The 17716-nt window shown below is 35.3% G+C and overlaps 4 protein-coding genes across 5 annotated transcripts; 1 reads left to right on the forward strand and 3 right to left on the reverse strand.

Moving 5' to 3' along the window:
• The first annotated feature begins 344 nt into the window (after positions 1-344).
• Positions 345-1255, forward strand: LOC140969845 (ethylene-responsive transcription factor 6-like). Its single transcript, XM_073431356.1, has one exon. It carries the CDS (start codon positions 423-425, stop codon positions 1119-1121), a length of 699 nt encoding a protein of 232 aa, XP_073287457.1. The 5' UTR covers positions 345-422; the 3' UTR covers positions 1122-1255.
• Positions 1256-3418: 2163 nt separating this feature from the next.
• Positions 3419-8195, reverse strand: LOC140969828 (cysteine-rich receptor-like protein kinase 29). 2 transcript variants are annotated; one of them, XM_073431325.1, is made up of 7 exons: positions 7184-8195; positions 6210-6338; positions 5979-6103; positions 4831-5041; positions 4489-4726; positions 4226-4376; positions 3419-4028 (listed from the first exon to the last, which is right to left on the reverse strand). In XM_073431325.1, exons 1-7 carry the CDS (start codon positions 8007-8009, stop codon positions 3681-3683), a joined length of 2028 nt encoding a protein of 675 aa, XP_073287426.1. In that variant the 5' UTR covers positions 8010-8195; the 3' UTR covers positions 3419-3680. The 2 variants fall into 2 exon arrangements, with proteins under 2 accessions (XP_073287426.1, XP_073287427.1); XM_073431326.1 differs by lacking the exons at positions 5979-6103; positions 6210-6338; positions 7184-8195 and adding an exon at positions 5533-5645.
• A 1045-nt stretch (positions 8196-9240) lies between these two features.
• Positions 9241-11838, reverse strand: LOC140969817 (cysteine-rich receptor-like protein kinase 15). The gene is made up of 6 exons (XM_073431296.1): positions 11694-11838; positions 11463-11587; positions 10502-10712; positions 10160-10397; positions 9893-10043; positions 9241-9685 (listed from the first exon to the last, which is right to left on the reverse strand). Exons 2-6 carry the CDS (start codon positions 11571-11573, stop codon positions 9338-9340), a joined length of 1059 nt encoding a protein of 352 aa, XP_073287397.1. The 5' UTR covers positions 11574-11587; positions 11694-11838; the 3' UTR covers positions 9241-9337.
• A 951-nt stretch (positions 11839-12789) lies between these two features.
• LOC140969816 (cysteine-rich receptor-like protein kinase 15) lies at positions 12790-16675 on the reverse strand. Its single transcript, XM_073431295.1, has 7 exons — positions 15784-16675; positions 14829-14960; positions 14599-14723; positions 14196-14406; positions 13853-14090; positions 13587-13737; positions 12790-13385 (listed from the first exon to the last, which is right to left on the reverse strand). Exons 1-7 carry the CDS (start codon positions 16577-16579, stop codon positions 13044-13046), a joined length of 1995 nt encoding a protein of 664 aa, XP_073287396.1. The 5' UTR covers positions 16580-16675; the 3' UTR covers positions 12790-13043.
• Positions 16676-17716: the final 1041 nt, after the last annotated feature.

The raw sequence follows: 17716 nt of genomic DNA on the forward strand, positions 1-17716 counted from the left end.
GAATTTTACCTTTAATTAAATTAATAATTGAGGAATAAAATACAGATTTTTGTTGATATCCTATAAAAGAAGGTGATTTCTACCCTACGACCTGAGAGGGTAAGGAACCATTCAGGAAAGAAGTTAACCGTTAATCCAAAATCCAAATGCCATCTCGGCGAAAAGTCATCACATCCAACGGTGTAAATTCAACCAAGACCAAATCAACATGATTTCCCTTTGTAAAGAATATATAAAAAGTCAAAGTCTTTTGACCAAAAACTCTTCGTTGTAGGAACAATTTACGAAACCTCATCCTCGTGAATATGACACTCTATAAATATATATGCAAACACAAACACAAACTCAAAAGCGACCAATTCTGCTCTACTGTTTCCACACTCGACCAAATACTTAATCCTCTCAAATCGAAGCTGGTTCCAATGGCGAACCCGGATGAAGTTTCGGCCATTGAATATATCAGAATGCATCTTTTGGGTGAATATTCTCCCACCCCACTTTCTTTTGCGGAGGATAATACGAACTTGTTTAGTTCGTATGTTTCCAGCAGTGCTCAGCGTAACGCCGAGTATATACTTGATTTCTCGAGCTCTGATGAATCTCAGATTCTGGAGCAAACTCAATATAATGGTCCTCCAATGATCGACCTTACGGCACCGAGAGCAAGTGATAGGAAGCCGTCGCTGGAGATTGAATACCCGGAGGCGAATGAATGTGAGTGGATCATCGAGTTCTCCGGGTCGAATCATCATCAGCCGAACACACATTATAGAGGCGTGAGGCAGCGGCCATGGGGTAAGTTCGCTGCGGAGATTCGGGACCCGAAGCGGCGGGGAACAAGAATCTGGCTGGGGACTTTCGACACCGCGGAGGATGCAGCCAGAGCATATGACAGGGCGGCGTTCGAGTTGCGCGGGAGGAAGGCGATTCTCAACTTCCCCCTCGAGATTCAGCAGGCGGAGAACGCGTCGCCGGCAGGCACCGGGGAGGAGGAGCAGGAGTTCGGGAGAGAGCCGAAGAGGACCAAGTGTGAGACGGCGGTCAAGGATGAGATAATGGAATGGCCATTGACGCCATCGATATGGAGCATGATGCCGCCATCTCCACAGATGGTTACGTGAACGTTCTTACATTCGAATGCCGAATGATATATAACGTTGGACTTGTTATCATATTGCCTTCGTGTAGAATTCAAATCATATTAATAAATATATGTTTTGACTAGTTGTCACAGATACCTAGGCGTAGAGTTCAATGAAACATGTTTTTACAGATTAACTAGCTCCAATGTACTCATTCCGTCCCACTCATTTAAATTTCAAAATTAAGAAATTGTTTAAAAAGATAAATTTTATAAAAAAAAATTTCTACTTTACTCTTAGATAAAAAATAAAAAATTCATACAAGTAGTTAATGATATTAATTTAATATGGGTAAATAGGTAAAATAGTAGGAAATATAACATAAAGATGAAAATTATACTATATAATCGACTAAAAATGAAATGTTGCTTAATAAGTGGGAAAGAGAGAATATTAAATATAAAAATTAATTAACATTGTTTTTCCATGAATTGACGATGTATAACTTAGTAACTTACACACAAAAATGTTTAGTATTAAAAGTTCGAAAGTTTCCGCCAAAAGCATATTTACTGCGAGAGAAGTTCGAAAGTTTCCTCAATTAATATGGATATGTTGTAAATTGAGACAAACGTTCTCAGATCTGTAGTATTTACAGTTTACTTCCAAATGTGCATGAATATATATATACGGATCCGGATCCTCTACAGTGTTGATAAAACAGAAAATGATGTTGTGTGCCTACATGGCATTTCTTTTAATTTTTTTTAAATTTTTCTATTTTTTTCCCTCTCTTTTTCTCTTTTATTTTCCCTCCATTTTCTTCATTTTTTTTTTCTTTTTCCACAAACATTAGCGGACAGTTTTATATGAAATAATATAAACATTTTAATTCTTTTATGTTAAATTAATAATTTTACAATTAAAAATTACTATATTAAATTTCTATATGTGAAAAACCGTATCATTTTTTTCGAATTTGATGAGTATTATTAATTTTTTTTTCAATAAACAAAATTTTTAACAATATAAAACTATTAACATGTTAATGCTTAAATTAAAATTTAGAACATTTCTATCATGCAATATCAAAAACTAAAATTCAACACCACATTTCTATAAAAAATAAATAATTCATACGTTTTGAGACTTCATTTCAACTAACAATGTTAATCGGCTATTCTTTAAATAAAAAAACTACTCAAGAGCATTATTGGATATATCTCCATTGAAATCCATGGCTTCAAGAGAATGGTGAGGATGATCAAATTGTGCCTACATTAGATAAGAATATATAATTATAAAATCAATTTTATCATATAAGAATTAATATTTTTTTAGCTTAAGATTTTTACCCACTAAAATTTTTTTAGATATCATTAAAATTCATACCATCAATAATTCAGTAAAATTGAATTGACTTCCAATTGTTTGAAGACATGCATGAGGTACCGGAGGTGCTGAACAAGATACAGGTAATTCATCGTGTGTTCCGATGTCCTACAATGATTGTAAAACTAAAAATTATACATTTAAAGGTACAAGAAAATCGAACCAGCTTGTATGTTTTAGTATTTCCTGTAAAAATAAAAAAATAAAAAAAAATTGAGTGAGAGAGAAAAAACGAGAAAAAAAAAGAAAATTGACAAAAGAAGACGAGATGAAATAGCCGAGAAGAAAACAAATGTTTATATTATTTTTTATACAACTGTCCGCTAATGTTTGTGGAAGAGGGAAAAAAATGGAGGAAAATGAAGAGAAGATAAAAGCGAAAAAGAGAGGGAAAAAAGTGAGAAAAATTTAAAAAAATTAAAAGAAATACCATGTAGACACACATCATCATTTGCTGTTTTACCAACATTGTAAAGGATCCGGATTCGAATATATACGAGTTTAAACTAAATGTGCCAGTTTACTTATATATCACTTTTTTTTAGAGTTGAGTTCAACCTAAGACAAGGATATCGCACTTTATATTCAAGAACCAATATTTATTCTTACATATCGGGGTCGATGAGATTTTATGTAGCCCCCACATGTAACAATAAATAAAGACGATAGGATGAAACCTTAGGATAATAGCTAACTGGCTAGCATCTCATTTGCCATTTTTGAGAATGTCACATTTCTCTCATTGGTGTGATGGTGTCTGTGGGGTTGGGTCCGCACAATGCTCAACGGATGCCCAGTATGATACGGTATGTTTTTTTAAGTGGCCATGCATCATAGCTCGCACCGGTTAAAAGTCAGTCTGGATTACACCGCATTATCTTTTATATCTTTCTATTGGAGTTTTCGAATAAAACGCTAAAATAAAATAAAATAAAAATGTGTGATAGAAAACAAGAATTACAGAGTGGAATTTTAGAGATAGAATCTGTCAATCAGGCCGAATTGGAGTAAATTTAGCACCAAATGACAAAAACTGGACAAATACGCTCTGCACCAAGTAGAATGTTACAAGAAAATGTTGCCATAACACAAACTTAATATTGTTCTTACAATTTTTCAAGCCCAAAACGAAAACAGCTGCTAGCTTTCATGAAATAAAAAAAGTAGTGGCATGAATTAATCTCTAATGTGCTGCACTGGTGAATCTCACCTCGGATATACTCCACTAGCGGAGGAAACACTTTCTGAAGTAGATTTATGCCTTGATAACTTGGCACTGGACTCGGAAAATTCCACCGAATTAAGGGGGGAAACATCTGTACCAAAATTAACCGAAACGAAGAATGCAGGCTCCGAAGGCAACGGCAGAGTCAGTGAGAAACTAGTGAGCATGAGAGCAACATTAGCCATTGTTGGTCTATCCCCATCTTTTTCTTGAACACACAGCAGACTGATATGAAAGCATCTCAATATCTCACGCATCGGATTTGAACCATCTTTCAACATAGGATCTATCATATTTATAGCTGTTCCCTCACGCCAATGGCTCCAAGCCTGAACAATCCAGAAACATCCGTAAATCCGAAGATTTGATATTTTTAAAAGTGTTTTTTTTTTAAAAAAATATCAGCTCCATATTTTGTGCATTCAAAGGCACTCATTAATTAGTAACTAATACTATCAACAAACATAGAATGCAAATATTTAATACATTTATATAATTTAAATTTAAGTTTCTGAATTTTACTTACAGAACTTAGCAGGTCTCCTGTGTTCTCCCCATTCCTAAAAGAGTTATTCCTTTGTCCGGTCAAAATTTCCAAGACCAGCACTCCGAAGCTGAACACATCTGACTTAATAGAGAATTGGCCATGCATGGCATATTCCGGTGCCATATATCCACTAAATTAAATAGCCAAGGTATGTAGTTAGTATCGAACATTTTTTCCTTTTTGGAAAAATAAAAAATCAATGCTACATCCTTAGAGAAGGTGGTTGTGATTGTAAGACTTACTAAGTTCCAACGATCCTGCTCGTGTTTCCTTGAGTTTCATCTTTCTCAAATAACCGCGCCATGCCAAAATCTGCTATCTTAGCGATCATCTCTCCATCTAACAAGATGTTACTTGCTTTAAGATCACGATGAATAATCCGTAGTCTAGAGTCTTCGTGAAGATAAAGAAGTCCCCTGGCAATACCCGTGATGATTTTGTAGCGTCTCTCCCAATCCAAATGTGAACGTCTGGTTGAATCTGGATGCACACACAACCCGTTCGGTATAGGTTAACAAGCGCGTGATAGAAACTACTAGCAGAGCATGACCGAGCAAAGTTTTATAATAGAATCCAAAACTTACTAAATAGGAAATGGTCTAGGCTTGCATTCTGCACGAATTCGTATATAAGAAGCCTCTCTATCCCTTCGATGGAGAAGCCTAAGAGCCTAACAAGATTTCTGTGTTGAAGCCTGGCCAGTAACACCACCTCATTCTTGAATTCATTATCACCTTGCCCGAAGTCTCTCGACAACCTTTTGACTGCGATTTCTTGGTCGTTTTGAAGTACTCCCTGTTAAACAAGAAGAACTTCAAACCAAATAATCTCTGTGTTCAAGGTAGATATATTCTACCGCTTCAGTAAACTGTTTACAAAGACGTCACGGAATCATCAATAGTTTTTTCTAAAACTCAAAGTTCAACAGGTAATGTTTAACTTACAAAAACAACTGTTCTGTGATTAATCTGGATATTGGACAATGTAATAATATGCAGCAACAGAGAGCAGTAAGTCGAGGCAATAATGAATCATTTGTCCACAAGACGAAATTGCTCGTATAACAATGATGTTCGTTGACGGCAATCGTCTCTAAGATACAACGACTTCGAATCAAGAGAATTTAGCACAATAAGTCTTGATTACAGCGAACGACATGTGCAGAACTTTCAAGCACAAAAGTGAACGAGAAGGGAATGCAGCAAAGATGAGAGAGAAAAAATATGAGCAATGCAGATGGAGGGATTATTTGTAGTAGTCCACCAGTTGCGTAGAAGGATCACAACCTTCTGGATACAAACGCAACTTTCTGTGAAAGGCCAAGGGACGCACTGGATCAAATGCATCCTTGTGGATGGACGCACTGTTCTAGACGGACACGCTGTTTGGTCCGACCCGAACGTTTTCCGTTTTCTGTGATAGGCTAAGGGACACACTATTTCCAAATGGGTGCACTATAAAAAATCTTTTTCCGAATAAATTTTGTCTAAAAAGACTAATATGGTCGAGAGACCACACCGGCCCGGTCAACAGCGCGCGTGTATCTCATCGAGACCCAGCCTATCAGCGTCTTCCCCTTTCTAAAACTTCTAGTACCTCTTGGAACCCAAACCCTTAGCTCAAACTTGGAGCTAATAAAGAAGACCATTCTTGACACTTTTTCCAATGTGAGACAACACCAACTTCCTTTCATTCACTACTCATCATTTATCCAACATGTTCTATATATTACCTTGTACACGCCGCCAAGTCCACCTTGCCCGAGCTTGTTAGCATCAGAGAAATCATTTGTCGCAGCTCGAATTTCATTGAAGTCAAATTGGATGGATTCAGCAATGCTCATATCATCAACACTTTCTGAAAATGAAAGTGAATTACCATCAATAAACTTTGAATCTTTTATGAATGAGTTCTGTTTTTCCATTTTCTTTTATTATGTAGCTAGCTTAATAATCACACTTACTCTCCAACTTTACCCTTCGCTTATGCTTTCTACGCCGCCTTAGGAAGACGCAAATGCCTGCAACTAGGATTAAACTCGCGACAATCGGAACAACAATGGAGATGACTGTTCGAGCTGTACTATTTCCTGCTTCAAGATATGAAAATCACTTGCATTCGTATGTATCAAAGCTAGGATTTTAAATGATATGAAACCATACTAGGCCACCAGATTTTTTATTTCACGATCAATTTTAGTCATTTTTATTAAATGATTGTCTCTCTTTGTTAGTATATCTTATTATTATATTATCATAATTACAATACTTTTATCTCGTTCCTCTTAATTTAGCTTATACTTCTACAATTTTCAAAACAAAAAAATTATCATCGATAATGCTCATAATAATAAAAAACTAGAATTACCATAGGACGATATATACCACTTGAAAGGTTCAACAATAATTTTTTCTCATGTGTGACTTAAAGAAGTTATTTGTAAAATAATTCATTATTCCCCTAATGGCTAATTTCATTACATGAATACTATTCATATATCTAAATTACTGATTTTTTTTCAGTTATGGAAATTGAATGTTAAATAAAATTTAGAAATAATCAAATACATTGAATGTTAAACATAATTTACAAACACCTGTACGTTATCTAATATTTTTCTACTCAAAAAGTTGATTTTATTTTCCATATGTCAGTCAATTCTCATATTAACTAATTTACATGTATATCCTTTTATTATCTTCTTTTAGTATCTTATGTGGATAAACATAATGGTCATTTTTATAAGATATTCTTTAGTTGTTGTGTCAGATAAAATATTATCTAATCTTCTAAATGGTATTGTGACTATTGTCCCAAACACGGTTAAGTATATATTTAAGTTGACTTTGTCAAAATGACAATTTTACAGTGTGGATATTGTTCAACTGAATATAGAAGTATATAGATATAGAGACGTGTGAAAACATATATTTTTACCTGTTGGCGGCGGCGATGGTGGTGGGGTTGTTGCAGCCGGCGATGGTGGTGGGGTTGTTGCAGCCGCCGCCCTGATCCGTTCCTGAAGCGTAATTACATCATAGAACCTAGAAAGGTCGTACCAAATATTGCAACTGGGCAAAAAAATTTTCATCATGCTCGACCCTGCGACTACACTCCTACTTGCCTCCACCAAGCAGCCATCGCAATCCTGCGCCGACAAATCCGGCGTACACTGCATCAGCCCATATACCACCTGATAATCCGGCGCAGTCTTACTATATCCACCAACCTTCAGCAAAGGTCCTCCAGAAACCGCAGATCTTCTCAGTTCGTCAAGTAGCTGTCTCAGATCACGACTATATTTTTCCGGGTCCGAGAAATTGCGTGTACTCCAAACGTAAACAGTCGGAAATGTATCCAGTATCCCATAAGTGGGATTGTTTGAATATCGCACCATGCATAAGTCATTCCAGAGTACAGCTTTTTTCTGGTTCGGGCATAACCGTACAAGCTCAGAGGTGGCGTTAGTGACACAACTCCGGCATGCATCAACCTGAGCATCTGCTCTACACAGAACAATGGCGTTTACTTGATCTGGGTTTTTGCCGATGGACGCGTTGTAGAATCCGAAGCTATCGACATTTGACGAAAGGGAAGACAGAAGGGCGTTGAGGTTCGATTCGTATAAACTGTTACTCGTGTAATTGTTTCTGGTATCAAAGTAGCAGTGAGATGGGCCTACTTGGGAGGTGACAAATCCAAGAATGTTTGTGATCATGAAGACGATGAAAATAAAATCTAGACTCGATCTTTGGGAATCCATTGGTTTTGTGCATGAATTTACAGAAAACACTTGAGATTTTCTCGATGTTGTATGGAGTTACTTCTAAATTCTTTAATAATAAATAATTGAATTTCTTCAAGAATGATTTCTATCCTAGAAAATAAGTCCCAAGAAGACGTGGAGACGACGCGCAAACTTGTTTTCTTGGACTTAATCGGAGCATGATTATGTTATATTAAGATATAATTATAAGTGATAATATCTTCTGTGATTGGTTTAACCTTTAAATACGAACGATTTATGAAATAATTGGAGTCAAAAAGTCGCAAGATGTTAATTAAGTGCAAGGGCGGAAGTTCTCTTTGAAAGTCTCAAATTTCGATAATTGGTTGAATGGTCAAGCTTGAGAACCACAACTATGAAAAATCTTTTATCTACAAGAAGTGGTTAGATGTTAATTAAATGCAAGGGTTGAAGTTTCCTTTCGTTGAAACTTTCAAACTTCGATAAATAGATAGAATGGTCAAGCATCCAACAAATTCAACATATATACTCACAATTATGAAAGGATAAAAAATTATATAATATTAAAATTGAGATTTTAATCTAATTCAACCTCTAAAAATTAATTCAGAATTATCCAAATCCATCTATGTAAATTTTAGGAACTTTGTCCAACCGATGCGAGTTATCTTAACACATTTTATCACGTTTAAGAACGAACAACTGGAGCGTAAAGATATTAACGGATGACTCAATTATGAACTGTCCATACATAACGATACTAGCTCAAAAATAGAATTTTCAATAATAACTGTATTCAACTGGTCTTTGTTGCGAAATTAATTTATATATATAACCATTTCCTTTTGAAACACTTGCGTGAGTGCGAATGAATATTTCACGAATTGTTTGTTGATATTTTTAAAAATATTCATTTGCTTGGTTATTGTTAAATATTAATTATATCTTAAATATAACGATAAAATTCATTATTATAGATTTTCTCTCCCCACAATTAGTATTTTTTTTTCCCTTGCTTCAATATCTAATTTTATTAAGTTTATATAAATTGTAATTACCAAGAAGACCAACTTACTAACATTCCATATCCAAAAACTCGTGAAATATAATTTTTTTGTTTTGAAAAATAAAATCTTAATCTACCAATTTTCTACCAAACTGTCAAAAACTATCATCCATCTCCAATGTTCCTCTCACATAATTAATGTTTTAAAATATCACATCCCTGTGAACTGATGTATTCTTACAATTTTTCAAGCCCAAAACGAAAACAGCTGCTAGCTTTCATGAAATAAAAAAAGTAGTGGCATGAATTAATCTCTAATGTGCTGCACTGGTGAATCTCACCTCGGATATACTCCACTAGCGGAGGAAACACTTTCTGAAGTAGATTTATGCCTTGATAACTTGGCACTGGACTCGGAAAATTCCACCGAATTAAGGGGGGAAACATCTGTACCAAAATTAACCGAAACGAAGAATGCAGGCTCCGAAGGCAACGGCAGAGTCAGTGAGAAACTAGTGAGCATGAGAGCAACATTAGCCATTGTTGGTCTATCCCCATCTTTTTCTTGAACACACAGCAGACTGATATGAAAGCATCTCAATATCTCACGCATCGGATTTGAACCATCTTTCAACATAGGATCTATCATATTTATAGCTGTTCCCTCACGCCAATGGCTCCAAGCCTGAACAATCCAGAAATATCCGTAAATCCGAAGATTTGATATTTTTAAATGTGTTTTTTTTTTTTTAAAAAAAAAAATATCAGCTCCATATAATTTTGTGCATTCAAAGGCACTCATTAATTAGTAACTAATACTATCAACAAACATAGAATGCAAATATTTAATACATTTATATAATTTAAATTTAAGTTTCTGAATTCTACTCACAGAACTCAGCAGGTCTTCTAGGTTCTCCCCATTCCTAAAAGCGTTATTCCTCTGTCCGGTCAGAATTTCCAAGACCAACACTCCGAAGCTGAACACATCTGACTTAATAGAGAATTGGCCATGCATGGCATATTCCGGTGCCATATATCCACTGAATTAAATAGCCAAGGTATGCAGTTAGTATCGAACATCTATTCCTTTTTGGAAAAAAAGTAAAAAAATCAATGCTACATCCTTAGAGAAGGTGGTTGTGATTGTAAGACTTACTAAGTTCCAACGATCCTGCTCGTGTTTCCTTGAGTTTCATCTTTCTCAAATAACCGCGCCATGCCAAAATCTGCTATCTTAGCGATCATCTCTCCATCTAACAAGATGTTACTTGCTTTAAGATCACGATGAATAATCCGAAGTCTAGAGTCTTCGTGAAGATAAAGAAGTCCCCTGGCGATACCCGTGATGATTTTGTAGCGTCTCTCCCAATCCAAATGTGAACGTCTGGCTGAATCTGGATGCACACACAACCCGTTCGGTATAAGTTAACAAGTTCGTGACAGAAACGACTAGCAGAGCATGACCGAGCACAGTTTTATAATAGAATCCAAAACTTACTAAATAGGAAATGGTCTAGGCTTGCATTCTGCACGAATTCGTATATAAGAAGCCTCTCTATCCCGTCGATAGAGAAGCCTAAGAGCCTAACAAGATTTCTGTGTTGAAGCCTGGCCAGTAACACCACCTCATTCTTGAATTCATTATCACCTTGCCCGAAGTCTCTCGACAACCTTTTGACTGCGATTTCTTGGTCGTTTTGAAGTACTCCCTGTTAAACTAGAAGAACTTCAAACCAAATAATATCTGTGTTCAAGGTAGATATATTCTACCGCTTCAGTAAACTGTTTGCAAAGACGTCACTGAATCATCAATAGTTTTTTCTAAAACTCAAAGTTCAGCAGGTAATGTTTATCAACCTAATGCAGAACTAACTTACAAAAACAACAGTTCTATGATTAATCTGGATATTGGACAATGTAATAATATGCAGCAACAAAGAGCACTAAGTCGAGGTAAAGATGAATCCTTTATCGACAAGACAAAATTGCTCGTATAACAGTGCTGTACGTTGACGTCAATCGTCTCTAAGATACAACGACTTCGAATCAAGAGAATTTAGGACAACAAGTCTTGATTACAGCGAACGACATGTGCAGAACTTTCAAACACAAAAGTGAACTAGAAGGGAATGCGGCAAAGATGCGAGAGAAAAAATATGAACAATGCAGCTGGAGGGATTATTTGTAGTATAAAAAAATTTTGTCTAAAAAGACTAATATGGTCAAGAGACACACCGGCCCGGCCTGGCCTGGCCGGCAGCGTGCATGTATTTCACCGAGACCCAGACTATCAGCGTCTTATCTTTCTAAAAACTTCTAGTACTCCTTAGGAGCCAAACCCTTCGCTCAAACTTGAAGCTAATAACGAAAACTATTCCTGACACGTTTTCAAACGTGGGACAACTCTCACTTCCCTTCCTTCACTGCTCATCATTTATCCAACATGTTCTATATATTACCTTGTACACGCCGCCAAATCCACCTTGCCCGAGCTTGTTAGCATCAGAGAAATCATTTGTCGCAGCTCGAATTTCATTGAAGTCAAATTGGATGGATTCAGCAATGCTCATATCATCAACCCCTTCTGAAAATGAAAGTGAATTACCATCAATAAACTTTGAATCTTTTATGAATGAGTTCTGTTTTTCCATTTTCTTTTATTATGTAGCTAGCTGAATAATCACACTTACTCTCCAACTTTACCCTTCGCTTATGCTTTCTACGCCGCCTTAGGAAGACGCGAATGCCTGCAACTAGGATTAAACTCGCGACAATCGGAACAACAATGGAGACGACCGTTCGAGCTGTACTATTTCCAGCTTCAAGATATGAAAATCACTTGCATTCGTATGTATCAAAGCTAGGATTTTAAATTATATGAAAAACCATACTAGGGTCTAGGCCACCAGATTTTTTATTTCACGATCAATTTTAGTATTTTTATTATATGATTTTGTCTCTCTTTGTTAGTATCTTATTATTATATTATCATACTTTATATCTCGTTCCCCTTAATTTAGCTTATACCTCAACATTTTTCAAAACAAAAAAATTATCATCGATAATGCTCATAATAATAAAAAACTAGAATTACCATAGGACGATATATACCACTTGAAAGATTCAACAATAATTTTTTCTCATGCGTGACTTAAAAAAGTTATTTGTAAAATAATTCATTAATATTCCCCTGATGGCTAATTTCATTACATGAATACTATTCATATATCTAAATAATGGTAATAACTTGTGTGAGACGGTCTCACGGGTCGTATTTTATGAGACTGATCTCTTATTTGGGTCATCCATGAAAAAATATTATTTTTTATGCTAAGAGTATTACTTTTTATTGTGAATATCGGTAGGGTTGACCCGTCTCACAAATAAAGATTCGTGAGACTGTCTCACAAGAGATCTACTCCTAAATAATTGAATTTTTAAAAACATCTAAATTAAATATATATTAATTTACTGATTTAACAGTATGATTCAACCGTATCACATATATTCAGATGAAGAATCGAAGAAGTCATATAATTTTTTGAATACATTTGCGTGTATATAATTGGAAAAAATATCCGTAACTTCAATATATAAATTCGTAATCGCTAAAACTCACGTGAGACGGTCTCACGAATCAATTTTGTGAAACAGATATTCTATATGAGTCATCCATGAAAAAGTATTACTTTTTATGTCAAATATATTATTTTTTATTGTAAATATGGATAGGATTGATCCGTCTCGCGAATAAAGATCCGTGATACCGTCTGATTAAAGACTTGCTCATTCATAATTATAACTGTAAATGCTTCCCACGCATCTCTAAGGTATATATACATATGAAATCAGTGGAATATTGTAACAAGAAACTATTGTAATAGCACAAACCCCGTAATTGTTCTCACTCTGTTTCAAGCTCAAAACGAAAATATTAATTAGTCTCATGTTTTATCTTCAAACTGCAGCTAGCTTTGATGAAGTTAGAATGAAGTAATGGATCCAAGAATTAATATCTAATGTGCTGCACCGGGTGAATCTCACCTGGGATATACTCCACTAATTGAGGAAACATTTCTTGAAGCTGAATTATGCTCTGGCAACGTGCCACTGGACTCCGAAAATTCCATCGAATTAACTTGATCTGCACCCAAACTAACCGAGACGAAGGATCCAGGCTCCGCAGGTAACGGCAGAGTCAGTGAGAAACTACTGAGCATGAGAGCAACATTAGCCATTGTTGGTCTATTCCCAGCATTTTCTTGAACACACAGCAGACTGATATGAAAGCATCTCAATATCTCACGCATCGGATTTGAACCATCTTTCAACATAGGATCTATCATATTCATAGCTGTTCCCTCACGCCAATGCCTCCAAGCCTGAATCAATCAGAAACATTGTTAACCCGAATTTTTACAGTGCTTCTTTTTAGTTAGGGAAGGGTGTTTGTTACAATGGATCTCATACGGATACAATACTTTCAACAAACTTAGAATGCAAAGATTTGATACATTTATATGATTTAATAAATTTAGGTGCTAACAATAAAAATAAGAGGGAAGTTTCTGGTTTTTACTTACAGAACTTAGCAGGTCTTCTAGGTTATCCCCATTCCTAAAAGCGTTATTCTTCTGTCCGGTCAGAATTTCCAAGACCAACACTCCGAAGCTGAACACATCTGACTTAATAGAGAATTGGCCATGCATGGCATATTCCGGTGCCATATATCCACTGAATTAAATAGCCAAGGTATGTAGTTAGTATCGAACATCTATTCCTTTTTGGAAAAAAAATAAAAAATCAATGCTACATCCTTAGAGAAGGTGGTTGTGATTGTAAGACTTACTAAGTTCCAACGATCCTGCTCGTGTTTCCTTGAGTTTCATCTTTCTCAAATAACCGCGCCATGCCAAAATCTGCTATCTTAGCGATCATCTCTCCATCTAACAAGATGTTACTTGCTTTAAGATCACGATGAATAATCCGAAGTCTAGAGTCTTCGTGAAGATAAAGAAGTCCCCTGGCAATACCCACGATGATTTTGTAGCGTCTCTCCCAATCCAATTGTGAACGTCTGGCTGAATCTGGATGCACACACAAACCCGTTCGGTATAGGTTAACAAGCGCGTGATAGAAACTACTAGCAGAGCATGACCCAGCATAGTTTTACAATTGAATCCAGAACTTACTAAATAGGAAATGGTCTAGGCTTGCATTCTGCACGAATTCGTATATAAGAAGCCTCTCTGTCCCTTCGATGGAGAAGCCTAGGAGCCTAACAAGATTTCTGTGTTGAAGCCTGGCCAGTAACACCACCTCATTCTTGAATTCACTATCACCTTGCCCGAAGTCTCTGGACAACCTTTTGACTGCGATTTCTTGGCCGTTTTGAAGTACTCCCTGTTAAACAAGAACAACTTCAAACCAAATAATCTTTGTGTTCAAGGTATATATATTCTACCACTTCAGCAAACTGTTTGCAAAGACGTCACGGAATCATCAATAGCTTTTTCTAAAACTCAAATTGCAGCAGGTAATGTTTATCAACCTAATGCAGAACTAACTTACAAAAACAAATGTTCTATACATTACCTTGTACACGCCGCCAAATCCACCTTGCCCAAGCTTGTTAGCATCAGAGAAATCATTTGTCGCAGCTCGAATTTCATTGAAGTCAAATTGGATGGATTCAGCAATGCTCATATCATCAACACCTTCTGAAAATGAAAGCGAATTACCATCAATAAACTTGAATCTTTTATGAATGAGTCCTGTTTTTCCATTTTCTTTTATCATGTAGCTAGCTGAATAATCACACTTACTCTCCAACTTTTCCTTTCGCTTATTCTTTCTACGCCGCCTTAGGAAGACGCAAATGCCTGCAACTAGGATTAAAATCGCGACAATCGGAACAACAATGGCAATGACTGTTCGGGCTGTATTCTTACTCCTTCCTGCAAGACATGAAAATCACTTGCATTCGTTCGTATCAAAGGTAGGATTTTAAATTATATGAAACCATTGTAGGCCACCAAATTTTTTATTCGACGATCAATCTTTTACTAATTGTTCCATGACTAAGATTAAAATTATCACATCATATAGTAACATAATTAACTGAGATAATATTTTTGAAGGGTCTTATACATTGATTCTTATCTATTGACAAATTTGTGATGAGAAATCTCTATTTCTTATTATTTTTCAGATATTTGCAGATATAGTTTCATATAATCATAGGACAACATAGAAGAATAAACAATTTACATCAAGATTTAGGGGACACAGTGATTGCTCCTTAAAAAAGGCATTGTTTTCGTCATAACGGCTTATTTGTCCGCAGAACGAGTCAAATTCAGAAATTGAATCAGCTGCTATATAATTATTTAATCAGGATTAGCGACGAATTAGATAGAGATGTACTGCATCAAAAAGTTTTGTGATTGGTAAGTTTTTGTTAATTATTTTTGTTCAAAACATAAAATCACTTGGTCAAATCATGTATAGTTTTTTTTATAATTAATTTAATTTATACTCAAAGATATCATGATTGTAAAAAATAAGAAAGTTATATTAAAATTTGAAATGATAAAATAAAATTATAAAAATTAACGAGATGTAACTTGAAATTATGAAATAATAAATTTTTTAAAAAAAAACAGCTCGTGTCAAAACAACAAATTTGTCTTCCATATTCTTGATAATAGTTAACCGTGCCTTTTTTTTTTTTAATTATATTATAATAATATGAAACTATGTCTTGAAACGTATGTTCACCTGCTGGCGGCGATGATGGTGGTGGGGTGGCTGCAGCAGCCGCCCTGACCCGTTCCTGCAGCGTAGTTCCATCGTAGAAGCTAGAAAGCTCGTACCGAATATTGCAACTAGGCAGCAAAAGTCTCACCCCACTCGACCCTGCTGGGAATCCGTTGATATTTTTACCAGCCTCAACCAAGCAACCATCGCAATTCTCCGCCGATAAATCCGGCGTACACTGCATCAGCCCATATACCACCTGAAAATCCGGCGCAGTCCTACTATCTCCAGCAACCTTCAGCAAAGATCCTCCAGAAACCGCAGTTTTTCTCAGTTGATCCAGTAGCTGTCTCAGATCTGCACTATATCTCTCCGGGTCCGAGAAATTACGCGGATTCCGCCCGATAATCCTCGGACTTGTATCTAGTAACCCATATATGGGTGTGTGGGAGTATCTCAGCATGCATAATTCATGCCAGAATGCAGCTCGTTTCTGGTTCGGGCATAACCGTACAATCTCGGAGGTGACGTTAGTGACACAGCTCCGGCATACATCAAGCTGCACATCTGCTCTACATAGAACAATGGCGTTAACTTGATCTGGGCTTTGTCCACCGGACGCGTTGTAGAATCCGAAGCTATCGACATTCGGGGAGAGGGAGGATAGAAGAGTGTTAAGATTAGATTCATATGCACTGTTCCTCGTGTAATTATTTCCCTGATAGCAGAAATAATTCTGGGAGCTGACGAATCCAAGAATGTTTGTGATGATGAAGACGATGAAATTTAAAACTAGACGTGATCTTTGGGAATCCATTGTTTTAGTGCATGAAACTACAGAAAACACTCGAGATTTTCTCGATTATTAATTTCTATATTGAATAGTTGAGACTGATTCTTGGTAAATAATTCGAAGAAAACATGGATACGCAAACATTTAATTTTCGACTTGGAGCATTATATATCCAATTTATTTATACGTGATATCTTTTGATTGGTTACAGCTTACACGAAACAATTGACGAAAAAAAAAGGAGCCAAAAAGTGGTGAGATGTTAAGTGGGTAGAAGTATCCTCTGGTTGAAACAATTGAAAATTTCAATAAATAGATAGGATGGTCAAAGCTTCCATCTTTCTTAAGAATTTAAAAATGATTGTTTTTTTTTTTATTATTATTTTGGAACACTTGTGTGGACGAATGAATTATTAGGATAAAAAAATCGATAGTCGAAAGAAATATCACGTTTCTTATGAATATCCCAATATCATTAATTATTAGGATACAAAATCATCCATGTCATAACTACCAATTATTATTTTTAATATACTTTCTTCTCATTATTTACCTTTCTTTTTTCTATCTAAATTTACAGGTATCACATTCCTAATATTGTTTCAATATTTCATCTTATTAAGTTATACATACAATATTACGATAAAAGAAACGTTTGATTGTGACATAGATGCGTGCGATATTAAAAATTATATAGAAAAATTTCTCTATATTTTTATTTCAATGTTTCTCTAAATTTACCAGTATCACATTTCTAACAGTGTTTCAATAATTCATTTTATCAAGTTAAACATACAAAACTACGATAAAAGAAAAGAATGAGCAAATTAATTACGAGTATTTTGAAACGAAAAACCCACGTACTTAAAAAAAAATTTCATATCCAAAAATTTAAGAAATATAATTTAAATTTTTTCTGAAAAAAACTTTTGGTTTGGTTTGAGAATATCTTCTAATAAATCAACTATTCCATTAATAATACTTGAAAAATATTTCCTACGATATTAATTAATACCATTGATTAATTTAAACATCAAATTTTAATCAATTATTTTATATTTTATTAAATTCAAATTCATCAAATTAATAATTAATTTTAACCATATATTTTAAAATATTTTATATGATAAATAGAACAACTATCGATATCAATAGTCTTTC

This window comes from Primulina huaijiensis, unplaced genomic scaffold (assembly GCF_012295235.1).
Source record: "Primulina huaijiensis isolate GDHJ02 unplaced genomic scaffold, ASM1229523v2 scaffold42781, whole genome shotgun sequence".
NCBI classification, from domain to species: Eukaryota; Viridiplantae; Streptophyta; class Magnoliopsida; order Lamiales; family Gesneriaceae; genus Primulina; species Primulina huaijiensis.